Raw genomic sequence first — 22,768 nt, 5'->3', positions numbered from 1 at the left:
ATGTGCAAAGAGAAATTAATGAGTTTGTTTTTACATAAACAACATGATAATTGTTTTTTAAACCAAGGTGAGTTTTTTTTATTGTGGTAAGAATTTTGAGAGATTTATTTAGTGAGAGAAAGAGTTGTTCGATGTTCTCAAACCTTGCCATTTCTCTTTTTCAAGTTCTAAATGAGTGTTAATCACTTTAACCAGCTAAAAAGTTTGTCGGATGAAGGGGTTAACGAAGATCCAATCAGAAGAGATATCCAAATTTTAAGCTGTCCTGCTCTGTGGCAGTTGTCGGTACGAGTCTGTGACAACGTAAACTTGTGAAGGAACTTTCGAAAGTAAATCATTGTAGAGGTATGAGTTGAAAGGAGTTGCGGGTTATCATTGGTGTATTTGTTTGGGGGATTGGATTAGATTTTCACTGTTCATCCTATTTTTCCCCAAAAAATATCAAATCAAACACTTATTTTTCATTTTTTATATTATACTAAAAATCAATTTTACATTCAAAACATCACATCAACACCTATTTATATCAAATCACACAATTATTCAAATTCAAAATTTTTACCGTTCAAATCCCAACTTAAAATCCAAACTCCCAAACAAACACACCCTATATTATGTAATCAGCGCTGATTAGTTTAACTTCTCTTAAATTGGTATATCCTCGAATGTATATTGATTTATAATCGAATTATTCCAAGATGTCCAGATTTATTCTTGTTTTTTTAATATAAAAATATATTATTTTTTCTATTTTTTTATTTAAAAAAATAATTTTTTTTTTTTTATCTTTATCTATTTTTCTTAAAATTTGTATTCAATCGAATGAGAACACAGTTGAACGGCCAAAGTAGTAATAATAATGTTTAATTGAGGCTGGAAATAAGAATGGGAAAATCGAAAATGAAGCGCGACAAGAGCGGGCGAAAACGAAAAAATCGCGGGGTGTGGAGCCCACCGTAAATGTAAATGTTTGTAATGTAAAATGTGGGGCCCGCCTTTTCTTAACTAAACTAAGGTGAGGGACAGACAGACCTTCCCACGCCTGTGGGACCCACTCCAACTCTTCTTCTGACACAACCAAATCTCAATCCCAAATCCCTTTAATTTGTCGTCACTCACTCATTCTCTCTCTCTCTCTCTCTCTCTCTCTCTCTACAATACAAATACAAATTACATACAACTCTCTCTCTCTCTCTCTCTCTCATCAACTTATTACAACAATACCTCACACACTTGCTTTATTTTTATTTTATTACTCTCTCTCTCTCTCATTACACACACATCCCCAGTACAATCTTTGTAATCATTACACTCACCTCTTTCTCTATCTACACCAACAAACGCCACCTCTCTCTCTCTCTCTCTCTCTCTCTATTCTGTTCTTAATGTCTTCTAGTATATCTATATCTCTCTCTCTCTATATATATATGGGGTCCTTACTCCTTGTATTGTAGCCAGTTTGTCTTCCCTTCTACTGTTTCTTCCCCAACATTCTAAACCCTTCTCATACCTATATCCATATCTAGAGAGAGAGAGAGAGAGAGAGAGAGAGAGAGACAGCTGCAGCTTCTCAGATCCAAGCTCACAGACACATAATCTGGAGATATCATCAGTTATTCCAACAAGGGGAGGTGGGAAACAAACATTTGCAGATATCAACCAAGTGTGTGTAAGAGAGAGAGAAACAGAAAAACAGTAGTGGTGTGTTTTTAGGGTATGGATTCTTCAACAGCACAACTCATTCATCATCGCCATCAGGTTCAAATTCAGGTACTCGCCTTTTCCCCCCTCTCTCTCTCTCTCTATATATATATATATATACATCTGTACATATATATCTTTAATTGATTATAATTCAAAATCGAATTTTAGCATATTTCCAATCCCAATTTCAATATATATATAAGAAATTAAGCTCTTCTTCCCCGAAAACATACCCTAAAAACCAGATCTTTCTTGTCCAAAACCCAATTTCAATTCCAATTTCAATTTATGTAATAAATTAAAAGCTCTTCTTGTCCGAAACCCAATTCCAAAATTCTAATTTCAATTTCGATTTCGATGAGTTGCAGGGAGGATCTGAAACCCTAGAAAGCATGCTGCAAGTGCAAGTAAAACCCCAATTGCAAGAAAAGAAGCCAAGACCAGCAGATGAGCAATCCCTAAAATGCCCTCGCTGCGACTCCACCAACACCAAATTCTGCTACTACAATAACTACAGCCTCTCCCAGCCCCGCTACTTCTGCAAATCCTGCCGCCGCTACTGGACCAAGGGCGGCACTCTCCGGAACGTCCCCGTCGGCGGCGGCTGCCGCCGCAACAAGCGATCCTCGTCCTCCAATTCCACCTCCTCCGCCGCCGCCACCACCTCCTCCTCCAACTCCTCCTCCAGACAATCCATCCCCGCCGCCGGCGACTACTCCGGCGACCTCACCCTCGCCATCGCCCGCCTCCAGAAGCAGGCCCACCTAGGCTTCGACGATTCAATTTGGGGGAACCATCAGTTTCCGCCGCCGCAGGCGGCGGCGGAACATTCCGGCGGGAGTATGTTCGAAACCCTAGTTAGAAATAACGGGTTTCTCGAAACCCCGCCAGCGCCGCCCAATTGCTTCCAGAATATTTGCTACGGATTGGAGAGCGCCGCCGCCGCAGGCGGAGGGAATTTGTATGATCAGGGATTTGGAGTGAAGCAGGAGATTTGCGGCGGCGAGAGGGGGTTTTGGGGGTTTCCGTGGCAGAGTGGGGACGGCGGCGCAGCCGCGGAGTTTGATCAGTCCGGCAGAGGCGGTGGCGCGTGGATCAGTGGAATAGGGGTGTCGAATTGGCAGGGACTTCTGAATAGCCCCCCTCTTATGTCGAACATCAATTAGGGTTTGTTAATGGCAGCCATTGTTGTTTGATTTTAATTTCTTGAAGAAACAGCAACGAAAAGGGGGGGGGGGGGGGGGGGGTTTAATTAATTTAATGGCTTGGCTTTCTTTTTTTTTTTTTTTTTTTAAGTTTATTTGTTTCTGTCTTTCTTTATTTAATTTAATTTTCTTTCTTTATAATGGTTTTTGTTATATAACTTTTATTTTGTTTGATGACAAACTAATGGAACTTCACTTCTCTCACCCCATATTTGCTGTGTGTTCTTGTTAATTTCATTATTATTATTATTATTATTATTATTATTAGTTTATATATTTAATTTATAATGGAGTAAGAGCTGTAATAAAGTGAATTTGGTATGAATTGTCTCCATAAAAAATTGTTTACATTGTCAAATGAATAAATTGATCTCTTTCACATCTACAGTTTGAATATTGATAGAAAATTCATAACAATTTTTGCTACACTTTTTTTTTTTTTAACAAAAATAAAAATATAAAAAATTATTTAATTTATTTAACAAGACATCATATTGAATATTTACTATTTCTCGTAAAATTATCCAAAAATCTTATCTAAAAGAAATTTATTATTTATGAAACAAACTCAGTTTGAATTGGAGCTTAAATTAGGAAATTTAGTTAAAAAGCTATTTAATATTCATTTTTTCACTTAATTTAAAAGATATTTATTCAATACTTATTTTTTTATATAAAATATTATATTTAATATTTGAACAAACCCTATATATCCAACAAATTTATATCCTATTGCTTTGGCCACTTATTTTCCCAATTTATTTTTAAACTATTCATCTATTGTTTCTTTTTCAAGAAGCATCACACTTAATATCTATTGTTTATGTAAAATATTATACCAAAAACTTATCCTTTATTCAAAAAATCAAATCCAACGCTTATTTTATATTTACTTTTTTTACTACTTGTAGAAATTGTCTGTAAATTTTAAAATACATCCTAAATTAATATCTATAAACAAAATATCAAAAAAAAAATATATGTATATATATATATATAGATGGATAGATTAAGTTAGGAGTGAGAAAGAGAAAGTGATGAGTATGAGAGAATTCTTTGTGGTGACACTGATGTTTCATGGTTTCTTTCTTTCTTTCAGTTGTGTCTGAACAGATTCTGCTTCAGGACAATATTCTTGACAATGGCATTCTCTGTGTTTCTCTTTCTGGTTGAAACAAATTATTTAATTAATTATTTAATATTTGCTGCCTGCTATAAACAATTAGACAGCAGTGTAGTGCAGTGCATGTAGTGGTAACTGGTAGGAATATACAAATATATATATATATATTTGTGTATTAGGTCTTAGGTTATTTTCAAGAAATATTTACTCCCTCTATCTCATATAATTTGTCTCTATTTTCTATTTTCGTCCGTTCCACATAATTTGTCCATTCCTTTTTTAGAAATATAACCATACACTTTAATTTTATTTTAAATTTTAAATTTTATAATTTTTTTAATCTTAATTGAACTATTTAGTTATCTTAATTTTAATCCACAATTATTTTTATTATATAATAATTATTTTTACTAATACACTTGTTAATTACTTACTAATCACACTTTACCTAAATTTCTGTATCTACACTTTACCTAAATTTTCGTATCAACAGTAATAGACCCTTAATATATGGGACGGAGGAGTATATTCTATAACATACATTATGATCATCATTGTTTCTTGTTTTTAGGTAGATCAGATTTCAGTCTCTCTATATCTTACTGGCTGATTATTAAAATATGGTAATGGGAATGTTGAATGTTCCAGGAAGAATAATAATAATAATAATAATAATAATAATAATAATTTATCAATTATATGAAAGGGATAACTGCACTTGTTCCAATGGGAACACCAAATCCAACAACAGATTTGGGCGTGGCATCAAATCTCTTATAATAATAATAATAATAATAATAATATCACAATCACACTGCAGTAGCAACTCTGGAAACACAAATTTTGACTATTGGTAATGATAATTATAATAATAATAAATTTTTTATTATTATTATTATTAAAGTATTGGGGAATGATTTAAATTTGGATTAGGAGGATCTGTTATGTAATTAGGGGTTTAGGTTGAGCAAATTAGGTCTTTAACCAATCATTTATTCTATTTCTTGCATATATATATATATATATATAGATATATAATGTCACAATTACTGTACACAGTAAGAATTTAAAAGGGATATAATTAGTAAAAAATTTAATATATATTAGTAAAAAAATTATAATATAATAAATATAATTATATATTAAAACTAAAATAATTAATTAGTATATTAATTTTTTTTTAAATACGATTAAAGTTGTTATCGTATAATGTCAATTCATATATTGTATTTATATTATATTAATATATTTTGGATGTTTTTACTACGAGAGATTAGTATGTATAATATTATTTTATCTAACATAATCATAAATTTCCCATAAAGACCCCAAAATTAATTAATCCAAATAGATAGGTGGGATTAATTTATTTCAAATAATATTTGTACTAAAACCTATATTATCTTATATTTAATCAAACAAAGCAAACATGATACTCTTTTTATCCACCAAATCCATGCAAGTTTTTCTTTTTTCTGTTTGCCCACAAAACATATATATTTTCATTTATATCAAATAACTCTTGCACACTCGTTAATTTATATCCAAAATTTTTGTCTCGCCTCGTTGACTAATTGTTATATTTCCCAAAATACTTATTTATATCGCAATAAACTAATATATTATTATATTCAGCACCAAGTGTAAACAAATTTGTTTCCCTTTTTCCTTCATTGTATTTTAAAGATGTCACAATACAATATGATTTTATCAGCAAAGATCAAACTACAGAAACCAGTCTTGTTCTTCTTCCTTCACAATAATTCTGATTTCTCTAATCAAAACAGATTGTACTAATAATGCAAGGGAAGAAATAGATCCAAGAAGTGAAGAAAAACATTCGATAAATTCAAATGTACCGAAGAAAAGTGACTGCAACAAAGAAGTTTTTATCACCGGTTTCCATACTGAAATCCATTGCAGCTCGGGATAATGTAAAAGTTCAAATATAACAGGCACGCATAAAAAGATATATAGGCAATGGCGAATAGAACAAGTAGAACTATCCGGTCGGGCTTCAAAAAACCGCGAACATGTGGGAAAAAGCTAAGTGATTCAAGTATAAATTGTTCAACTCAGATTGATAATTTGATACAAGCCTTTTCCACATAAAAGGGGAATCTTGTATTTCTTGATTATTCACAAATCGAAAGTCGAATTGCTTTAGAAAAAAGAACATACCAATGAAGTTCTATAAAATGGTTTTCATGAAATCAGCAAATTGTCTTCATTGATTGCAGAATCATTGAGAAATAGGAATGCCAAATTCTGAAGGAATGATATTTATTATCAAAGCATATCAGAACTCCAAAAGCCTTCATCAACAACCTTCACTCCCAAACAGAGAATTTACAAACAATCTATGAAAAAACAAAAAAAAATTGAAAATAATTTCTAATCCTCATAAAATAGTGGCCTAAAATATGCAACAATAACGATGACATTCTGAACAAATACAACAAAAAATATTAGCCAGAATTCGATAACTATATCAACACAATCGAAACTTCCTTAAATAAATTCAATTCCAACACTTGGCGTGTTCATTCCTACCGATCTGCAACTTCACAAATTCAAAGAAGGCAAGAACAATTTAGAGAAAGATTCAATATCAGTCAATTAGCATGATCACTGAACAATTAACACAAACCTACTCCACAAACCATCGCGATTGATTATTGCAGCGTTCAGCAACATTTGAACTCGCAATTACCCCAAATCAGAATAACATCCCATAGGCCACATAGAGAACGCATTAAATCCATTAAAACGTAACAAGATCGAATGCATTTGCTTCAATTATGCATCCGCGAAGCAGAAGCCACAGTTAAACCCTAATTGAAAAGTTCATATTTTGGGAATTGCAGGCAAGCCCAATATTGAATTAGGCTAATACTTTGTCAGCCCAATCCAACATAGCATGGCCCACACAAATAATTGGTTTATATATATATATATCTCTATAATTATTAAGGTTATCAATTAAATAGATGAATTTATTTTATAAAATATTTAAATTTTAAACTCTTATTAGAAAAAAAAAACCATTATTTCAAAAAGATTTTATATGATTATTGTAGTAAAATTTCAGGTGGGTTTTGCATATATTTTCAAAGTTATTTTTGTAATCTTTAATTTAATAAAAAATTATATATATCACTTTCACATGTAGTTTTGGAATTGCATGAAATTTATGTGTTATGTCAAACTTAATGTAAACATAAATGTAAGATATATTTTATATAAAATTTTTAACTAATGTGGAAACTAGGATCATTAAAATGGATTTAGCTCATTGGATTGGGCCATTTTGCCCCACTTTAAAAAATGTTGAGCCATAGGTGTGTTTTTCTGAAAATATATATATATACTTTTTCAAAATAATTAATATATTATACATGGTCATTAATTTTATATTATTTATAGAATTCTTTATAACATCAAATTAAATATTTAAAATATTTGAAAAAATATTATTTATATACTATCCAGAAAGGTTTAAAAAAAAAAAAGAAAAAGAAAAAGAAAGAAATGCAAGAGAAAGAAAAATTTTTTATAGACAAATTCATCTTTTATAGAAAATTAATTTGAGCCAAAATGATATCAGTTTTTACTATCCAATTATCGTAATTTTATATGTATTTTCACAAATCATTATATTCAAATCAGGATTTAAATAAGATAGTAAACTAAAAAAAAAAAACCAATTAAATTATATAAAAAAAATACTTGCGAAACATTTCTAATTTAAAAATAAAAAGGTAGAGATCATTAATAATAATTAAAAAAAAAAAAAGACCTACTCCATTTATATATATATATATATAAAGATTGGAAAAGTTCATAAAATATAGTACTCCCTCCGTCCCATTGAGAGGTTACTATTTTTTATTTTCGTTTGTCCCAAAATAAGATTATCATTCCCTAATTTAGTAATTGTACTACCTACTTTACATAATAAATACTCTTTCAACTTACAATATATTATACAAATATCATTACTTTTATATTACATCATACTAATAGAGGTATATTTGTCTTTTTTACTATAATCCAATAAAATACTAATATTTAAAATTTATTTGAAAAAGCAAACGCTACCGTTATTACGGAACGAAGGGAGTATAACTAAATGTTTTAATTCTTCCAAATAATTAGGTCAACACCAGTAATGATAACATAGTTTAACTATATAGACCTCATTATTTTATAACCAAATAATTCAACAACAATAATGTTTACTTAAGGGTGTGTTTGTTTGGCGGATTTTAAATACATTATTCGTCCTTTTTTAAAATAAAAAAAAAATTTTAATCAAATATTTATTTTATATTTTTTATATTATACTAAAAATTAATTTTATATTCAAAAGATCACATCAACACCTATTTATATCACATCATACAATTATTCAAATTCAAAATTTTTACTATTCAAATCCCAATTTAAAATCCAAACCCCCAAACAAACAAAGTTTGCTTGACTTGAGTTTGAGCTTGATCTTTTATTTAAATAATATTTGAATGTAATATTACGTAGAATATTATGTAGAAAAATAATATATTTTTATTAAAAATTTTATACAAATTCACTGATAAGGATGCATGATAGGTATGGAACTTTTCAATTTTGATATCATATTAGATGATATTAAATGACTATTTCACTTAAAAATTTAAATTCGTAGAATTACATATTATTTATTTATTTATTTATATTTATGGGAGGCAACTAACAATTACTTCTTGAATCTTTTGGAATTCATTTCCACATTAATATATTGGTATCATATATATAAATGGTATAAATTATAGTCCCTGTCCAATTTTTATTGTCCTAAAGTATATTTGCACGATTTTTTATGTGATTATTTTTTTGTTATAAATTGACAAATTTACTCTTAATTGTATGGTAGAGATTAAAAGTAATAAATGAATGAAGGGTAAAAATATAAAATTTGTGTTTAAAAAAGATATAATGACAATAGTTGTTGGACGTCCCAAATAAAAAAGTAGGACATTAGTTTGTGGACGGAGGAAGTATTTAATGCAAGACAAGCATAGGAGAACATTTTTAAATAATCGACAAAGAATACGTTAACTACACAAGTTTTGCAAAAAAGAATAAATAGAGGAAAGAAAGAAAAAAAAATAAAAAATCCTTTGGGGATCTATATATATATATTAATGATGTAAAAATCTGCTGTCGCTATTTTTAAGGAGAGTCAAGAAAAGCAGTTTTCAAGAAAAGTTTATTTATGGATCAACAGTGGCAAGCCGAAAAAATCAAATTCGAAATTATATTTTGAATTTCCCTTTTATTTTTTGAAAAAATTAATTCAACAATTAATCATACATAATATAAAATTTGTGAAGGGTCCTAGCATGATGGCCAAACATGGAGCTACTGCAAACGAATTAAATACAAAACATGACATAAGCTGACGTTTAAAAAATAAAAAAATAAAATAAAATAACAAAACGATAATCGAAAACTAAAATAAATAAAAATTTGTCGCCATTCAAACGAGGGCACTATAGTCATTTCACAAAACCCTTCCCCGCCCATCCACGCCCCTTCCCTTCCCTTCCCTTCCCTTCTTATCCAACATCCATTATTTATTTATCATAATAAATTAGTATTATTATTCTCATAATTGCCAAATCCTTTAAGAAATTAAAAACCGCCCCCCAATTTTCCTCTCCCCCAGCTCCCCCAAACCCTCTCCCCCCCACCTCCACCGCCGCCGTCGCCGCCATGAGAACCAGCAACCACCTGATCGGATTCCTCAACTTCCTAACGTTCCTCCTCTCGATCCCCATCCTCGGCGGCGGCATCTGGCTGAGCACCCGCGCCAACAACACCGACTGCATGCGGTTCCTCCAGTGGCCGATCATCATCATCGGCGTCGCCATCATGGTCGTCTCCCTCGCCGGATTCGCCGGCGCCTGCTACCGGAATAATTTCCTTATGTACCTCTACCTCTGGGCGATGTTCTTCATCATCGTCGCCCTAATCGGATTCGTCATCTTCGCTTACGCCGTCACCGATAAGGGTTCCGGCCGGCCGGTTCTCAGCCGGTCCTACCAGGACTACTCCCTCCAGGACTACTCCGGTTGGCTCGCCGACCGGGTTTCCTCACCCGGCTACTGGACCAAGATCCGGGCCTGCGTGAGGGACTCCCACGCCTGCCGGAAAATGGGCCGGACCGTCGGCGGAGTCCCGGAAGCTCCCGAGCTTTTTTACCTCAGAAAACTTTCTCCGATTGAGGTAACAATTTTTTTATTTAATTATTATTTTTGTTCTTCTTTAGATCTATCTTTTCCCTCTTCCCTTCAATCAGTGCAATTTCTTGGTTGTTTATAATTACGAGCTCCCGGAGCTTGAATCCTGCTGCATCTACGCCGTTGGTTTGCGGTGTAGATTGGAGTGGGTGTTTTGGTCCGGGAGTGTCCGGGAAAATAGAGCGGGGTGTTGGTTCTTGAGCTTTAGGGCGTGTTTGGATCAATTTTAGGAAAAATTTTATTATTAGGTGGGGTGGGGTGGGGAAAGGGGGGGGGCCTGGGGGGTTTTGGGGTTTATATTTAATTGCAATTGAGTTGAGGTCAAATTCAAATTAAATAAAAGCAATGAGGATCAGTGTTAGTCAGTGAGTCGAAGGCTGCAAAAAGTTTTGAAGAAGTGATAGATGAATTAAGGGGCTGTTTGGCTGTTTCTGTTTATGTTTTTTTTGGTATATATATTTGTAGCTATCATTTTTCATTACAATTTAAATCTATTATAGTCTTTGTCCTGACGTGAGACATCGTAACTGCCTCTTATTGTCGTGTAGTAATTGGACTTGACCCCATTCTCCTCTCCCTTTTCCTCTAATTTGATTGAGATTAATCAGTAATGTGTTGATTAGTTCTAATAAGTTCGGTAAAAAAAAAATGTAAAGATAATACTCTTTCTAGCCCAGAAAAGATGTCTTGTTGGAGTGGACACGGAAATTAAAGAATAATAGTATTTAATTGAAAGTGAATATAAAATATAAAGTCAAAGACTAAAAAACTATTGCTTTTGAATGATTTTAAAAAGTAGGTTAGATGAATAATTAAGGGTAGTTTGAAAAATTAGGAATAATTTTGTTACAAAATGGAGATTACAGTTGCTAAGTAAGGAAAAAACACAATTGTTTTGGAACTGATTAAAATGAAAAAACAAAACAACTCTATTGGGATGGTGGGAATACTTTATCGGTTTCAATTCAAAAAGACCTCTTAGGGATTTCGTGTTAATTAAGAAATATTACTTCTTCCGTCTTATATCTATCTATTCATTTACTTTTATTTTGTCACAAAATTTTAGAAATATTAGTATTATATTGATATGTTTTAGAAATAAAGGTAAAAAGACTAAATTAACTTTATTAATATTGTATGATATAAAAGTAATAGAATCTGTGTAACAAATTGTAAATTGGAAGGGTATTTGTAATGCTAAGTAGATATTACAGTTACTATAAAAAGGAAATATTATTTTGTTATAGGATCGACTAAAATGAAAAAATAGATAGATTGTTAAAGAACGAATAGAGTAATATTTTATTAGTTGGTACAAATGTGTAAGAGTGTTGATATTTTTGCCATTGATTTTATATATAAAGGGTGTGTTTGTTTGGGGGTTTGGATTTTGAGTTGGGATTTGAATAGTAAAAATTTTGAATTTGAATAGTTGTATGATGTGATATAAATAGGGTTTGATGTGATGTTTTGAATGTAAAATTGATTTTTAGTATAATATAAAAAATAAAAAATAAGTGTTTGATTTGATGTTTTTGGGGGGAAAAAATTGGATGAATAGTGGAAATCCACCAAAATCCTTCAAACAAACACACCCAAAGTATACGTGTAATAGTATATTTTTAATTTAAATAAAAATTAAAAGGTATTTTGGTATTAAGTTAATATTTTCAAATTTTAATTAAAAACGTCAAAATATATATTTTTATTATTAATTTTATTCAAAATGATAAAAATATTTTATTTTTACCAACCCATAATTATTTGTATTATGTTAATATATATGTATGTGTTTTTATTTATACTTTAATAGCTCATGTGCTGTATGAGCCCTTTACGTGAAAAATCAAAATATCCCTTTTTCTTTCTTGTTAATAATGTGTTGTATGTTTCGTACGAAGCTACCCATAGTTATGGTCTTTGTCTTGCATATATATATATATATATATAAATATTAATTAATTAATTAATTGATTGAGTAAATTGTGGATGAATTGCACCTTCATTCATGTTCATGTGGCCTATGAGTGATTCCCGGGATTTAAACTCCCAAAATAATGTGGGGCCCATGCCATTATTCATACAATGGATTTGGGAGTTGAGATCCCGGGAGTTTCCAAATGTTTCCATCCTGGTCTCCCTAGAGGTTGAACATAGCTAGGCCTAGGTGGTCAGTGCTACTTGTACTGTCCTAAAAAGCATCCCATAATTCTATAATTAAAAAAATAAAAAAAGTTTTATTTTAAAAAAATTATTTTAATTAATTTTTTGTACTCCCTCCGCCCAGATATCGTGTATGCTACACTGTAGACACGATATTTTAGGAGGGGTATAATTAGTAGATAATTAAGAATGTATTAGTGAAAATAATTATTTTATAATATAAATAATTTAAATTAAGATTAAAATAATTAATTAGTTTAATTAAAATAAAAAAATAAAATTAAAAAATTTAAAATGAAATTAAAGTGTGTAATATTTTTTTTAAAAAAAAGTGACATGGTATGTGGAACGGACAGAAACGGCAACATGGACATTGTATCTCCGACGGAGATATATATATATATATACTTTTAAGAGATAGTAATGCCCACACCACACAGTTGCTTTGATGGGGTGGGTGGGTGGGGTGTCTTGGTGGGACCCAATACAATTTACTGGCCCACAATATATGTGACCTAAAATTTGGGTTTTGTTTTGGTGTGGACAACTTTCGTCATAAATATGCACACATTTTTTTGGCAAGAAAATTGCACTAGAATTATTGAAGTAGTATTATTAGTGTTAATAATTGAAAAAAATTAAAAAGATATTTGGTCAACTTAGTTAATGATTTTGTGCACACCTCATCGGATCAAGAAAATATCTTTGATGTAACACATGACTGTATGCAATAATGTATTTAAGTTAGTTCGATTACCGTGACGACTTTTGTGCTATCAGATTGATTTTGTTGTGTTTCTTATTTAAATTTTATAATTTATAATTTTTTTAATTTTAATTAAATTATTTAGTTATTTTAATCTTAATTTATATATAATAATTATATTTTACCTAAATTTTCGTATATACGGTAACTTGGACACTTTACCTGGGACGGAGGGAGTATTACATGTATATAGTAATTATACTCTTAATATATACTCCCTCCGTCCCAGAAGATGCGTCTTATTGGGAGTTGATACGAGAATTAAGGAATAATAGTATTTAATTGAAAGTGAGTATAAAATATAATGTAAAAGACTAAAATGTTCTTATTTTTTTTAAAGATTTTAAAAAGTAGGTTAGAGTAATAATTATGGGTAGTTTGGAAAAATAGGAATAATTTTGTTATAAAGTGGGGACCACGGTTACTAAATAAGGAAACATGACAATTGTTTTGGGACGGACGAAACAAGACAACTCTTTTGGGACGGAGGGAGTATGTATTTAATGTTATAAGCCTTAGTTTTGCACTTTTTTGGATTTTTGTTGTTTTTACCGTCCACTAAAATTATGTAGGTTTGGTTGAATATAGAGACACTAAGAAAAAATAACATTTTAATATTAAAGTACGGTAGATAAAAAGTAGAATGGAATACTATAGAAGATTTATTAAAATTTTGATAAAAAATAGTGGGATAAACAGAAAAAAGCAGTGGCAAATTGACTATTATTTGTTAAAGCACAAGTAATAAAATTGTAGGTGTGTAAAGTTATTTACCATATACTTCCTCCGTCCAATACAATAGTTTTGTTTACCATTTTTTTTCCGTCCCAAAAAAATAGTCTTATTTTCATAAATAACTATATCACCATAAAATTATTCATATTTTTTTATTACTATTACACAATTGTCACTATTTTTTACACTAATATACTTACAAGGGCAAAATAGTCATTTATCCTTTTTACCGACTACCAATATAATATCAATATTTTTTAAATTTCGTTTCTAACACAATAAGACTATACTTTTGGGACGGAGGGACCATAAGTTATGCATAAGAGCGCACAACCAAAAAAGAGATAGTTATATAATTTTGACAGACGGAGGAAATATTAGTCATTGAAAATTATGAAAATATTATAAAGAATTGTAATACTCCATTTTTGTATTTAGTAGTTTTTGTTGTTTCTAGGTAATTGTTTGATGTGCTCTTTTGCAAAAAAGAAAAAAAAAAAGTTTATTTTTACTGAAAAATATATGCAATTTTTAGCTGTGGAAATTTGGGTAAGCTTAAAAAGAGGAAAATTTCTGAAGAATATGTTCTTTGTTATAAAGCTAACTTCATTGTTTTTTGTCACAAGCTTCTAATGTGATCTTTGCTGATGAAAATAAGTTTTCGCAACAAATGATAAAAGATAGTTTGGGATTATAAGCGGCGACGCTACTTTTGTTTGTCTTGTGACGGTAGTGAATCAAGTGAAACATTATCGGATGAGTCAAAAAATGACAAAAAAAAGAATTATTATTCCGTAATGTTTACATAATCGGCGATGGTTGTGCTACGCTTATTAGTTGAGATATGGTAGTGAATCGAGTGACATATATAGGACGAGTCGAAAAAATGACGAATGTGAGTGATTGTTGTGCTACCTTTTTTAAATTGAGCGACTTTAGTGAATTAAATAAAAATATATAGGACCCGAAAATAATTTTTCGCTCGTAAATTTTGAGTTATTCTCTTTACGTTTGTTGTATTTTGTAGTTTATTTGTATATTTATAACAAAATAACGCGGACATTCACTCGCTAAGTTACACAAAATGCGTATTCTATATGTGAAGTATACGCATTGCTATTGTCTAGTAAAACGTATCTCATGGTTGAACTCAATTCGAGCTTTTATCTAGTCTAAGCTCGTTAATTTTATGAACAAGCTTGAGCTTTATATTTTACTATTTTATCGAACTTTATCGAGCTGAGCCTACTCGACTCGATAATAGTTTGAGCTTGGGCTCGACCATTGATGAAATGCTAATGCCTTTTTTAGTTGTCAGTCGAATATAACTAATCTCGATAACTTGCGATTTTAATAGTCCTAGATGTCGAAAGTCCAATGTTAGATTGTGAATCCCGATAACAAATTCAAAAATATGAATAGGGTTAGAGTTCGTCGGGATATGCAGATATAGGTCCACGGTTTCAATTTTGTATACTCCATCTGTCATCGATATTTATGTCAGTTTCATTGGGCACAAATTTTAAAAAAAATGAGTAAAAATATATTTTCTTTCTTTTATAATATAAAAATAGAAAAAATAACCCATCCGTCCCATAAAGATAGTAACGTTTATTTTTTGCACATATATTTTTAAATATTAGTATTATATTAGATTGTAGTAATATAAAAGCAGTGTCATTTGTGTAATATATTGTAAATTGTAAGGGTATTTATTATGTTAGATGATAATATAATTATTAAATTAGAAAATGGTATCCTTGTTTTGAGACACACGAAAATGAGAAATGGTACTTTTTTTATGAAAATGAAGGGATTAGTATTTTAATTAAAAAAGAAAATAAAAATATTTTTTTATTACGAAAAAAAATTACCATAAATTTAAATAATAAAAGGAGTATATTTTAGTTTTTTTGTCATAATCCCTTGATTATGGTTTAGTAAAATTTCTTGTTTGGGTATCGAACCAATAACCAAATTCTCTTGGATTTCATATTTTCATTTCTTTTTAATTCAAAAAAAAAAAAAAAAAGAAATTGACGTAAGGAAAAAAGATCGATATATGTAAATGTATTATAAACGAAACAATTTGTTAACTCGCGGTTCGAATGTTCTTACAGTCTGGATGTTGTAAGCCTCCGACGTCATGCGGCTACTCGTACGTGAACGAGACGGTTTGGACAGCCGGACAAGGGGTGATGGGAATGGACATGGACTGCCAACGTTGGAGCAACAATCAAGACCAGCTTTGCTATAACTGTGACTCGTGCAAAGCCGGCGTGCTGGCGAGTCTGAAGACGAGCTGGCGGAAAGTCTCCGTAATAAACATCGTCATACTCATCATCCTCGTCATTGTCTATGTCGTCGCCTGCGCCGCTTTTAGGCACAACAAACGGATCGATAATGACGAGCCTTACGGGGAGACGCGGATGGAGAAGGCGCAGCCGAGCAGGATACATTTTTAGTCGTTAAATCCGAGTTTCTTTGAGTTATGGTAAATTCTACTGGATATATATATATATATATAATGTAGGGACTGATTTTTTTTTTTTTTTTTTTTTTTTTTTTTTTTCTTTCTGGCATTGAGCACGGCCGTGTTGTTGTTTTGAATTTGTGTTTGAAGAGGAAAAGGATTGATCGAAGTTGGGATGTACATAAAATGTTTTCACGTATGGTTTGACGGATTTGGTCTTCGATTTCAATTTTTGGAAGGGAATTGGTAAAGATATATAAAGTACTATGTTTTGTGTTTTAATTTGTTTCTATTATGAGAAATATGTTTAAGGTTTGTTCTAATAGAATACCATCTTATCTTGTGTGTTGATTACAATGGTGAGTATTTAGTATAGATTTCTTATTTTATTTACTCTCTCCGTCCATAACAAAGTATTTATTTTTTTTCATTTTAGTTTGTTTCATAATAAGGTATCCATTTTTTTTTAATAATTGTATTATATTTCTAACGTTATAAATATCTTTACAATTTATAATATATTAAACAAATATTATTATATTTATATCACACGTTACTTTAGTCATATCTACTTTATTCTTATTATATTATAATATAATATTAATATTTTTAAAACTACGTGCAAAAAGCAAATATATATTTACTTATAAAATAGAAAAAATATTATATATATGCTACCGAAAGTGCGCAATCACACATCCAATCTCACACCATCAGATCATTCTTTAACGATCAACAAACTAATTCAAAAGTAAACTAACAATTTATTGTGTAACAAATGAAATTATATGATAGTGCCTTTAATATTATATAAATTTTATTTTCATACACAGGTTCTTTGATTTTTATTCAAAATTATTATTATTATTTTTATTTTATTTTATTTTATTTTTTTTTTGTGTAATTTTCAATAAAAATATATTATTTTTTTTTATAAAATATAATATATTTCAAACATCTGATCTTGAGATATTTGATGACAGTTTTCAAGTTTATTCACTTTTCTCTTATAAAGAGCAATAATAATAATAATAATAATTGTCCAGGTCAAGCCTAACCTAACTCTAAACTAGCCATCAAGACTTTGGACAGAAGAAAAGACAGTTACTAGTTAATTAAGACATTCATAATTTCATACATCATGATTTTCAATCTAAATCACTACATTTTAATTGATTTAATTTTAAATAAAAATATATCCTTCCTCAGTCCTATTAGAATATATATTTTAAAATTTTTTTTTTTAATAAATTAAAAAATAATACTCCCTCCATCCAAAATATACAAAGGAAATGAACTGACATCCCCTCCCCCTCTCTTGAAGTTCGAAAGCCAATTATATTACTGATTATTTATTGATATGCCTTAAATATATCATCGACGGTATGCAGTATTGAGTATTTGAGTTGCCGGGTTCGTCTCACGTATTCTCTTAATTTATTTAAAATAGATTTAGATATATAAAATCTGTAATATGTAATGCAGTCGTACTCAATAAATTTGTTCTTCGTTTCTGCTTATAAACATAACTAACACATTGTTGATAAACCACATAAATCCGTATCTTTTTTACTTTTATGTATTTTATTAGGTCACTAATCCTAATCCGTCACAATATTGTCATATCCTATGAAAGCTATTTAATCCAATTTAAATTTCAACTTATAACTAAATGCATCCTAATTTTTTACTTGTTGATTTCAAGACTATGTGGGCTATGTATGACACCTTGGCTAAACATATGTTTGAAGACTTGACGGAGAAAAATGAAAAATGGATGAACTATCAAAGAGATTTTCAAAAGAATATCATTACATAAGAAATCTACTTTAAAAAGAGAGAGAGAGAGAGACGGTTGAAATACTAATTTTGTGTTCTTATACTTCATCCGTCATAAAATTTTGTGTTTATTCTTTTCGTATTTATAAAAGAAATACATAATTGAATGACATAAATAGTACTCCCTCCGTTCAATTTCTATTGTCCTAAAGTAGATTTGCACGGTTTTTCAGGTGATTGTGTTTTCGTTATGAATTGACAAATTTGTCCTGAAATGTATGGTAAAGATTAAAAATAATAAATGAATGAAGGGTAAAAATGTAAATTTTGTGTTTAAAAAAGAAAATAGGACCATAGTTGTTGGACGTCCCAAGTAGAACGGAGAAAATATTTTATAATATACTATGTTAACTATTTAATCTTTTAATTTTTCAAGAGAAGTAGAATTTAATTATCCAATTCAAACTCAATTGAATTTATGTCATTATTTGTCGAACAGGTATATGTTATATGAGTGAGCAACATATATTTATACATATCTCAATATATTTATAATACAACATATATTATATTATAACATATTACATGTTATTTTATAACATAATATATATTGTATTATGTACTACGGTGATTTGATTATATCAGCACAGAAACTGCAACTCTTTTTAATGTTCTATACTTATTACAATAATATTCAAACTTCTTACAATTCTAATACATGATGTGACTAAAATTCACCTTTTAGCCTACTTCAAGTCTTCGACTTGGATCTCTCTTGATTTATTTATTTATTTATTTATTCTAGATTCACATCTATCCTAAATTTCCAATGCTAGTGATAGACTCGCCACCTTTCCTTCCATGTGAATTTCTTCCCTAAATACTCCCTCCGTCCCACATAATTTATTCCTATTTTCTATTTTCGTCCGTCTCATATAATTTGTCATTTTATTTTTTGAAAAATTAATTATACACTTTAATCATATTTTAAAATTTAAAATTTAAATTTTTTTTAATCTTAATTAAACTATTTAGTTATCTTAATCTTAATCTTAATCTTAAACTAAATAATAATTATTTTTACTAATATATTTCTTAATTACTTACTAATTATACTTTACCTAAATTCTCGTGTCTACAGTAATACACCCACCCATATTACATGGGACGGAGGGAGTATTTATTCAACTTATTCTTTTCTAAATAAAGAACCAAAGGCTTTGTTCACTTTGCCTTTTTTTTTTTTTTTGTATAATGCTTGTAATTTCTTATAAATATATATTTCTTTTTTATAAAATATAATATCCGAACTACTATTTAAATATATATGTATATATATTTATATATAAAAAGTGATAGAATTAAACAAACACTTCTCAATTTAAATATATATATTTATGTATATGTGGCTGCATACACCAGAATTCACTATTACATTTTGGATTGACTGGAATTAACTATTTATCACATTGTGACATAATTAAATGAATTATTTTCTTTTCATCCACACACATATGTAAATAAATAAATAAAATGGTATCTTTCAATTCGAGTAATCCACCTAACTCAGCCAACCACTTGAATTTGGTCTGACTAAAACAAGTGTAATTCGCAGAATTCCTTGGTAATAATAATAATAATAATAATTAAACTAGGCTATTTAAATTAATTGTACAAACATTCACATTAATTAATTAAACTAAGCTATTTAAATTAATAATAATAATAATAATAATAATAATACTCCCTCCGTCCCACCTATTATATTTACATTGCCGTTTTTGTCCGTCCTACGTCCCATGTCACTTTTTTTCTTTTTGAAGAATGATTATACATTTTAATCTTATTTTAAACTTTTTAATTTATTTTTTTAATTTTAATTAAATTAATTAATTATCTGATAATTATTTTCACTAATACATTCTTAATAATCTACTAATTATATTTATCATAAATTATCGTGTCTATAGTGACTCAGACATCTAATGTGGAAGTAATAAATATGTGCTATTAGAAGACATTCTCAACTACTACAAATTAGACATAGAATAATTTATATATATATATATTTATTTCACTTAAATGACTGAAATAATAATATGTCAAATATAAGATTAAATATATTTATATAATAATAGAAATTAGAAAAATAAATAAATGATGTGTGTGTGTGTGGATAGAGAATTTGAGAGGCATTCATTAGGGTTACAACTTAGGTTGAATAGGTGATGGATAGTGTCAATGATGGTCAAGAATGTTTGGCAAAGACTTTTGTTAATATATACTGTATTTCTGAATCATTCATTAATTAGTAGGCTGTGTATATAATTAATTGATTCATTTATTTATTTATGTTATGTCATTAATATTTTTGGCAGATTAATCCGTCTCGTATCTATTTATCCGTTTATTTTTTTACATATAATTTTAAAAATATTAATATTATATTATGATATATAAAAACAAAGATAAAAAATTAAACTAATCTTGTTAGTATTGTATAATATAAAAATAATAACATTTGTGTAATATATTGTTAATTAAAAAAATATTTGTATTATTAGGTAGATAATACAGTTAATAAAAATGAAATAGATACTTTATTATAAAAAAAGACCAAAATAGATTAATAGTTTGTTAAGTGATAGAGATAGTATAATTTTTTTAAATAATAATACCCCGTCCGTCCCATTGAAAGAGTGACGTTTACGTTTTGCAAGTAGATTTTATATTATTAGTATTATATTGAGTTGTAATAAAAATGATATAGATACATCTATTAGTATTGTGTAATATAAAAGTAATTATATTTGTGTAATATATTGTAAGTTTGAAGGGTATTTATTATGTTAGGTGGATAGTACAGTTACAAAATTAAAAAATAATAATTTTATTTTGAAACAAATAAAAATAAAAAATGACAACCTTTTAATAACTGGACCCCCTTATCATTTTAGTCACGTAATTGGAACTTGTCGCAAACTAGTCTCATAAGTGAAAATTTTTCGTTGTTTTAGTCCTCCGGCGCCGGAGACGCCCGCGTGGCTCGCCGGAGGTGACGTGTCCGCTAGGTCAGCGACACCTGGCGCTGACCCGGCGGACACGTGGATTTTTTTATTATTTTTTTTTAAAACTTATTTTTAATTTATTTTTAATTTTATTTATATATTTTTAATTTTTTAATTTGATTTAATTTAAAAAAATAAAAAAAATTGAAAAAAAAAAAAATCCACGTGTCTGTCAGGTGTCGCTGACTTGGCAGGACACTTAGCGGACACGTCATCTCCGGTGAGCCACGCGGGCATCTCCGGCGCCGGAGGACTAAAACAACGAAGTTTTTTCACTTATAGGATTAGTTTGCGACAGATTCCACTTACGGAACTAAAATGATAAGGGTCCAGTTATTGGACTAAAAAAACATTTTACCAATAAAACAAATAAAGTAATATTTATTTATAATAATTCATAAGAATTACATAAATTTTCAAACACCTCAGTGTAAATGGACCTAAGTTTCCATTTATAGGCGGCTGCTACATAAATGCCCAATAAGTGAAAAAAGCAAAATGGGCTTATTTAATTCTCTCTTGTATATATAGCAACTTTTTTAAAAAAAATAAAAATAAAAATAAATAACGGAATTGAATGTTGTCACTAATTAATAGTTCAACAAAGCTCAAATTAAAATATTTTAATTATATATTTATATTGAAGTAATTATTTTTTAAAATAATAAATTGAAGGGGACTTCGAGAAAATTTGACCATTGTGTATCCCGTCGTATACGGCAATCGGAAGTCCATGTTTGGATACGTGGCAACTTTCTAATTACGTACGCCACCGTAACACTGTTCTAAGGTAATTTTAAAGTTTATTAAATATTTTATATAAATTTACTGTAAATTTTATATAGGTATTAATTCGATAATGTGTAAACTCTCGGCCCCAATCAAAACAGCTTTTGTACGCACTCTCGGATAACGGCTGCGGGTTCCTATGTCATAAAAAAAAAAAAAAAAAAGTCTTTGAATAACAGCTCGGATCGTCTATCTCACTTCAAAGTATTTATTTTTTATTTTAAAAAAATAATTATATACTAACCAAAATACCCTCAACTCTTACTTAAATATTAAGATCTCTTACACAATTTCATTAATTAATAAAATGCTATTGTTTTTTTTTTTTTTTTTTTATGACGTGAAATCCCACTACAAAAAAATAATATATTTGTAACGGACTTCCGTCCCTAAAATTCACGTAGCTAACGAAATTCCGTTCCTAATTCCGTCTCTAATGTCATTAGTAACGAAAAAAGTAGATTTAGAGACAAATTTTGTTACAAAAATAATTTTTTCTGTGATATATATATTATTCTTATTAATATTTTATGTGACATTTGGACATGAATAAAAACTGAATATTTTGAAATGAGATAGATAAAAATGATACTTGAATTGAGATGTAGAATGTATAATTTTAAAATAAAAAATTATAGCTTTCAATATAAAATCTAATCATCTAACATTTTTGTACATA

The 22,768-nt window shown here is 29.3% G+C and overlaps 2 protein-coding genes and 1 long non-coding RNA gene across 3 annotated transcripts; 2 read left to right on the top strand and 1 right to left on the bottom strand.

Annotated features, from left to right (window-relative positions):
* The first annotated feature begins 1,370 nt into the window (after positions 1–1,370).
* Positions 1,371–2,957, top strand: LOC127239504 (dof zinc finger protein DOF3.2-like). Its single transcript, XM_051257695.1, has 2 exons — positions 1,371–1,770; positions 2,073–2,957. Exons 1-2 carry the CDS (start codon positions 1,717–1,719, stop codon positions 2,868–2,870), a joined length of 852 nt encoding a protein of 283 aa, XP_051113652.1. The 5' UTR covers positions 1,371–1,716; the 3' UTR covers positions 2,871–2,957.
* A 3,377-nt stretch (positions 2,958–6,334) lies between these two features.
* LOC127239360 (uncharacterized) lies at positions 6,335–6,871 on the bottom strand. Its single transcript, XR_007836112.1, has 2 exons — positions 6,683–6,871; positions 6,335–6,595 (listed from the first exon to the last, which is right to left on the bottom strand). It is a non-coding gene; the product is annotated as an uncharacterized LOC127239360 (long non-coding RNA).
* Positions 6,872–9,711: 2,840 nt separating this feature from the next.
* On the top strand, positions 9,712–16,733 carry LOC127239298 (tetraspanin-3-like). The gene is made up of 2 exons (XM_051257385.1): positions 9,712–10,302; positions 16,101–16,733. Exons 1-2 carry the CDS (start codon positions 9,790–9,792, stop codon positions 16,443–16,445), a joined length of 858 nt encoding a protein of 285 aa, XP_051113342.1. The 5' UTR covers positions 9,712–9,789; the 3' UTR covers positions 16,446–16,733.
* The last annotated feature ends 6,035 nt before the right edge of the window (positions 16,734–22,768 follow it).

The sequence above is a fragment of the Andrographis paniculata genome, unplaced genomic scaffold (assembly GCF_009805555.1).
Source record: "Andrographis paniculata isolate CXL003 unplaced genomic scaffold, ASM980555v1 Contig77END, whole genome shotgun sequence".
NCBI lineage: Eukaryota > Viridiplantae > Streptophyta > Magnoliopsida > Lamiales > Acanthaceae > Andrographis > Andrographis paniculata.
Note: the sequence above shows the minus strand (reverse complement) of the source record. Positions and strands in the feature narration are given on the sequence as shown.

Excerpts from the sequence above, each read along its gene's own strand:
- LOC127239298 (XM_051257385.1), top strand. The coding sequence starts at position 9,790 with ATGAGAACCAGCAACCACCTGATCGGATTCCTCAACTTCCTAACGTTC. Across the intron at positions 10,303-16,100 it reads GAAAACTTTCTCCGATTGAG|TCTGGATGTTGTAAGCCTCC; the intron begins GTAACAATTTTT and ends ATGTTCTTACAG.
- LOC127239504 (XM_051257695.1), top strand. The coding sequence starts at position 1,717 with ATGGATTCTTCAACAGCACAACTCATTCATCATCGCCATCAGGTTCAA. Across the intron at positions 1,771-2,072 it reads GCCATCAGGTTCAAATTCAG|GGAGGATCTGAAACCCTAGA; the intron begins GTACTCGCCTTT and ends GATGAGTTGCAG.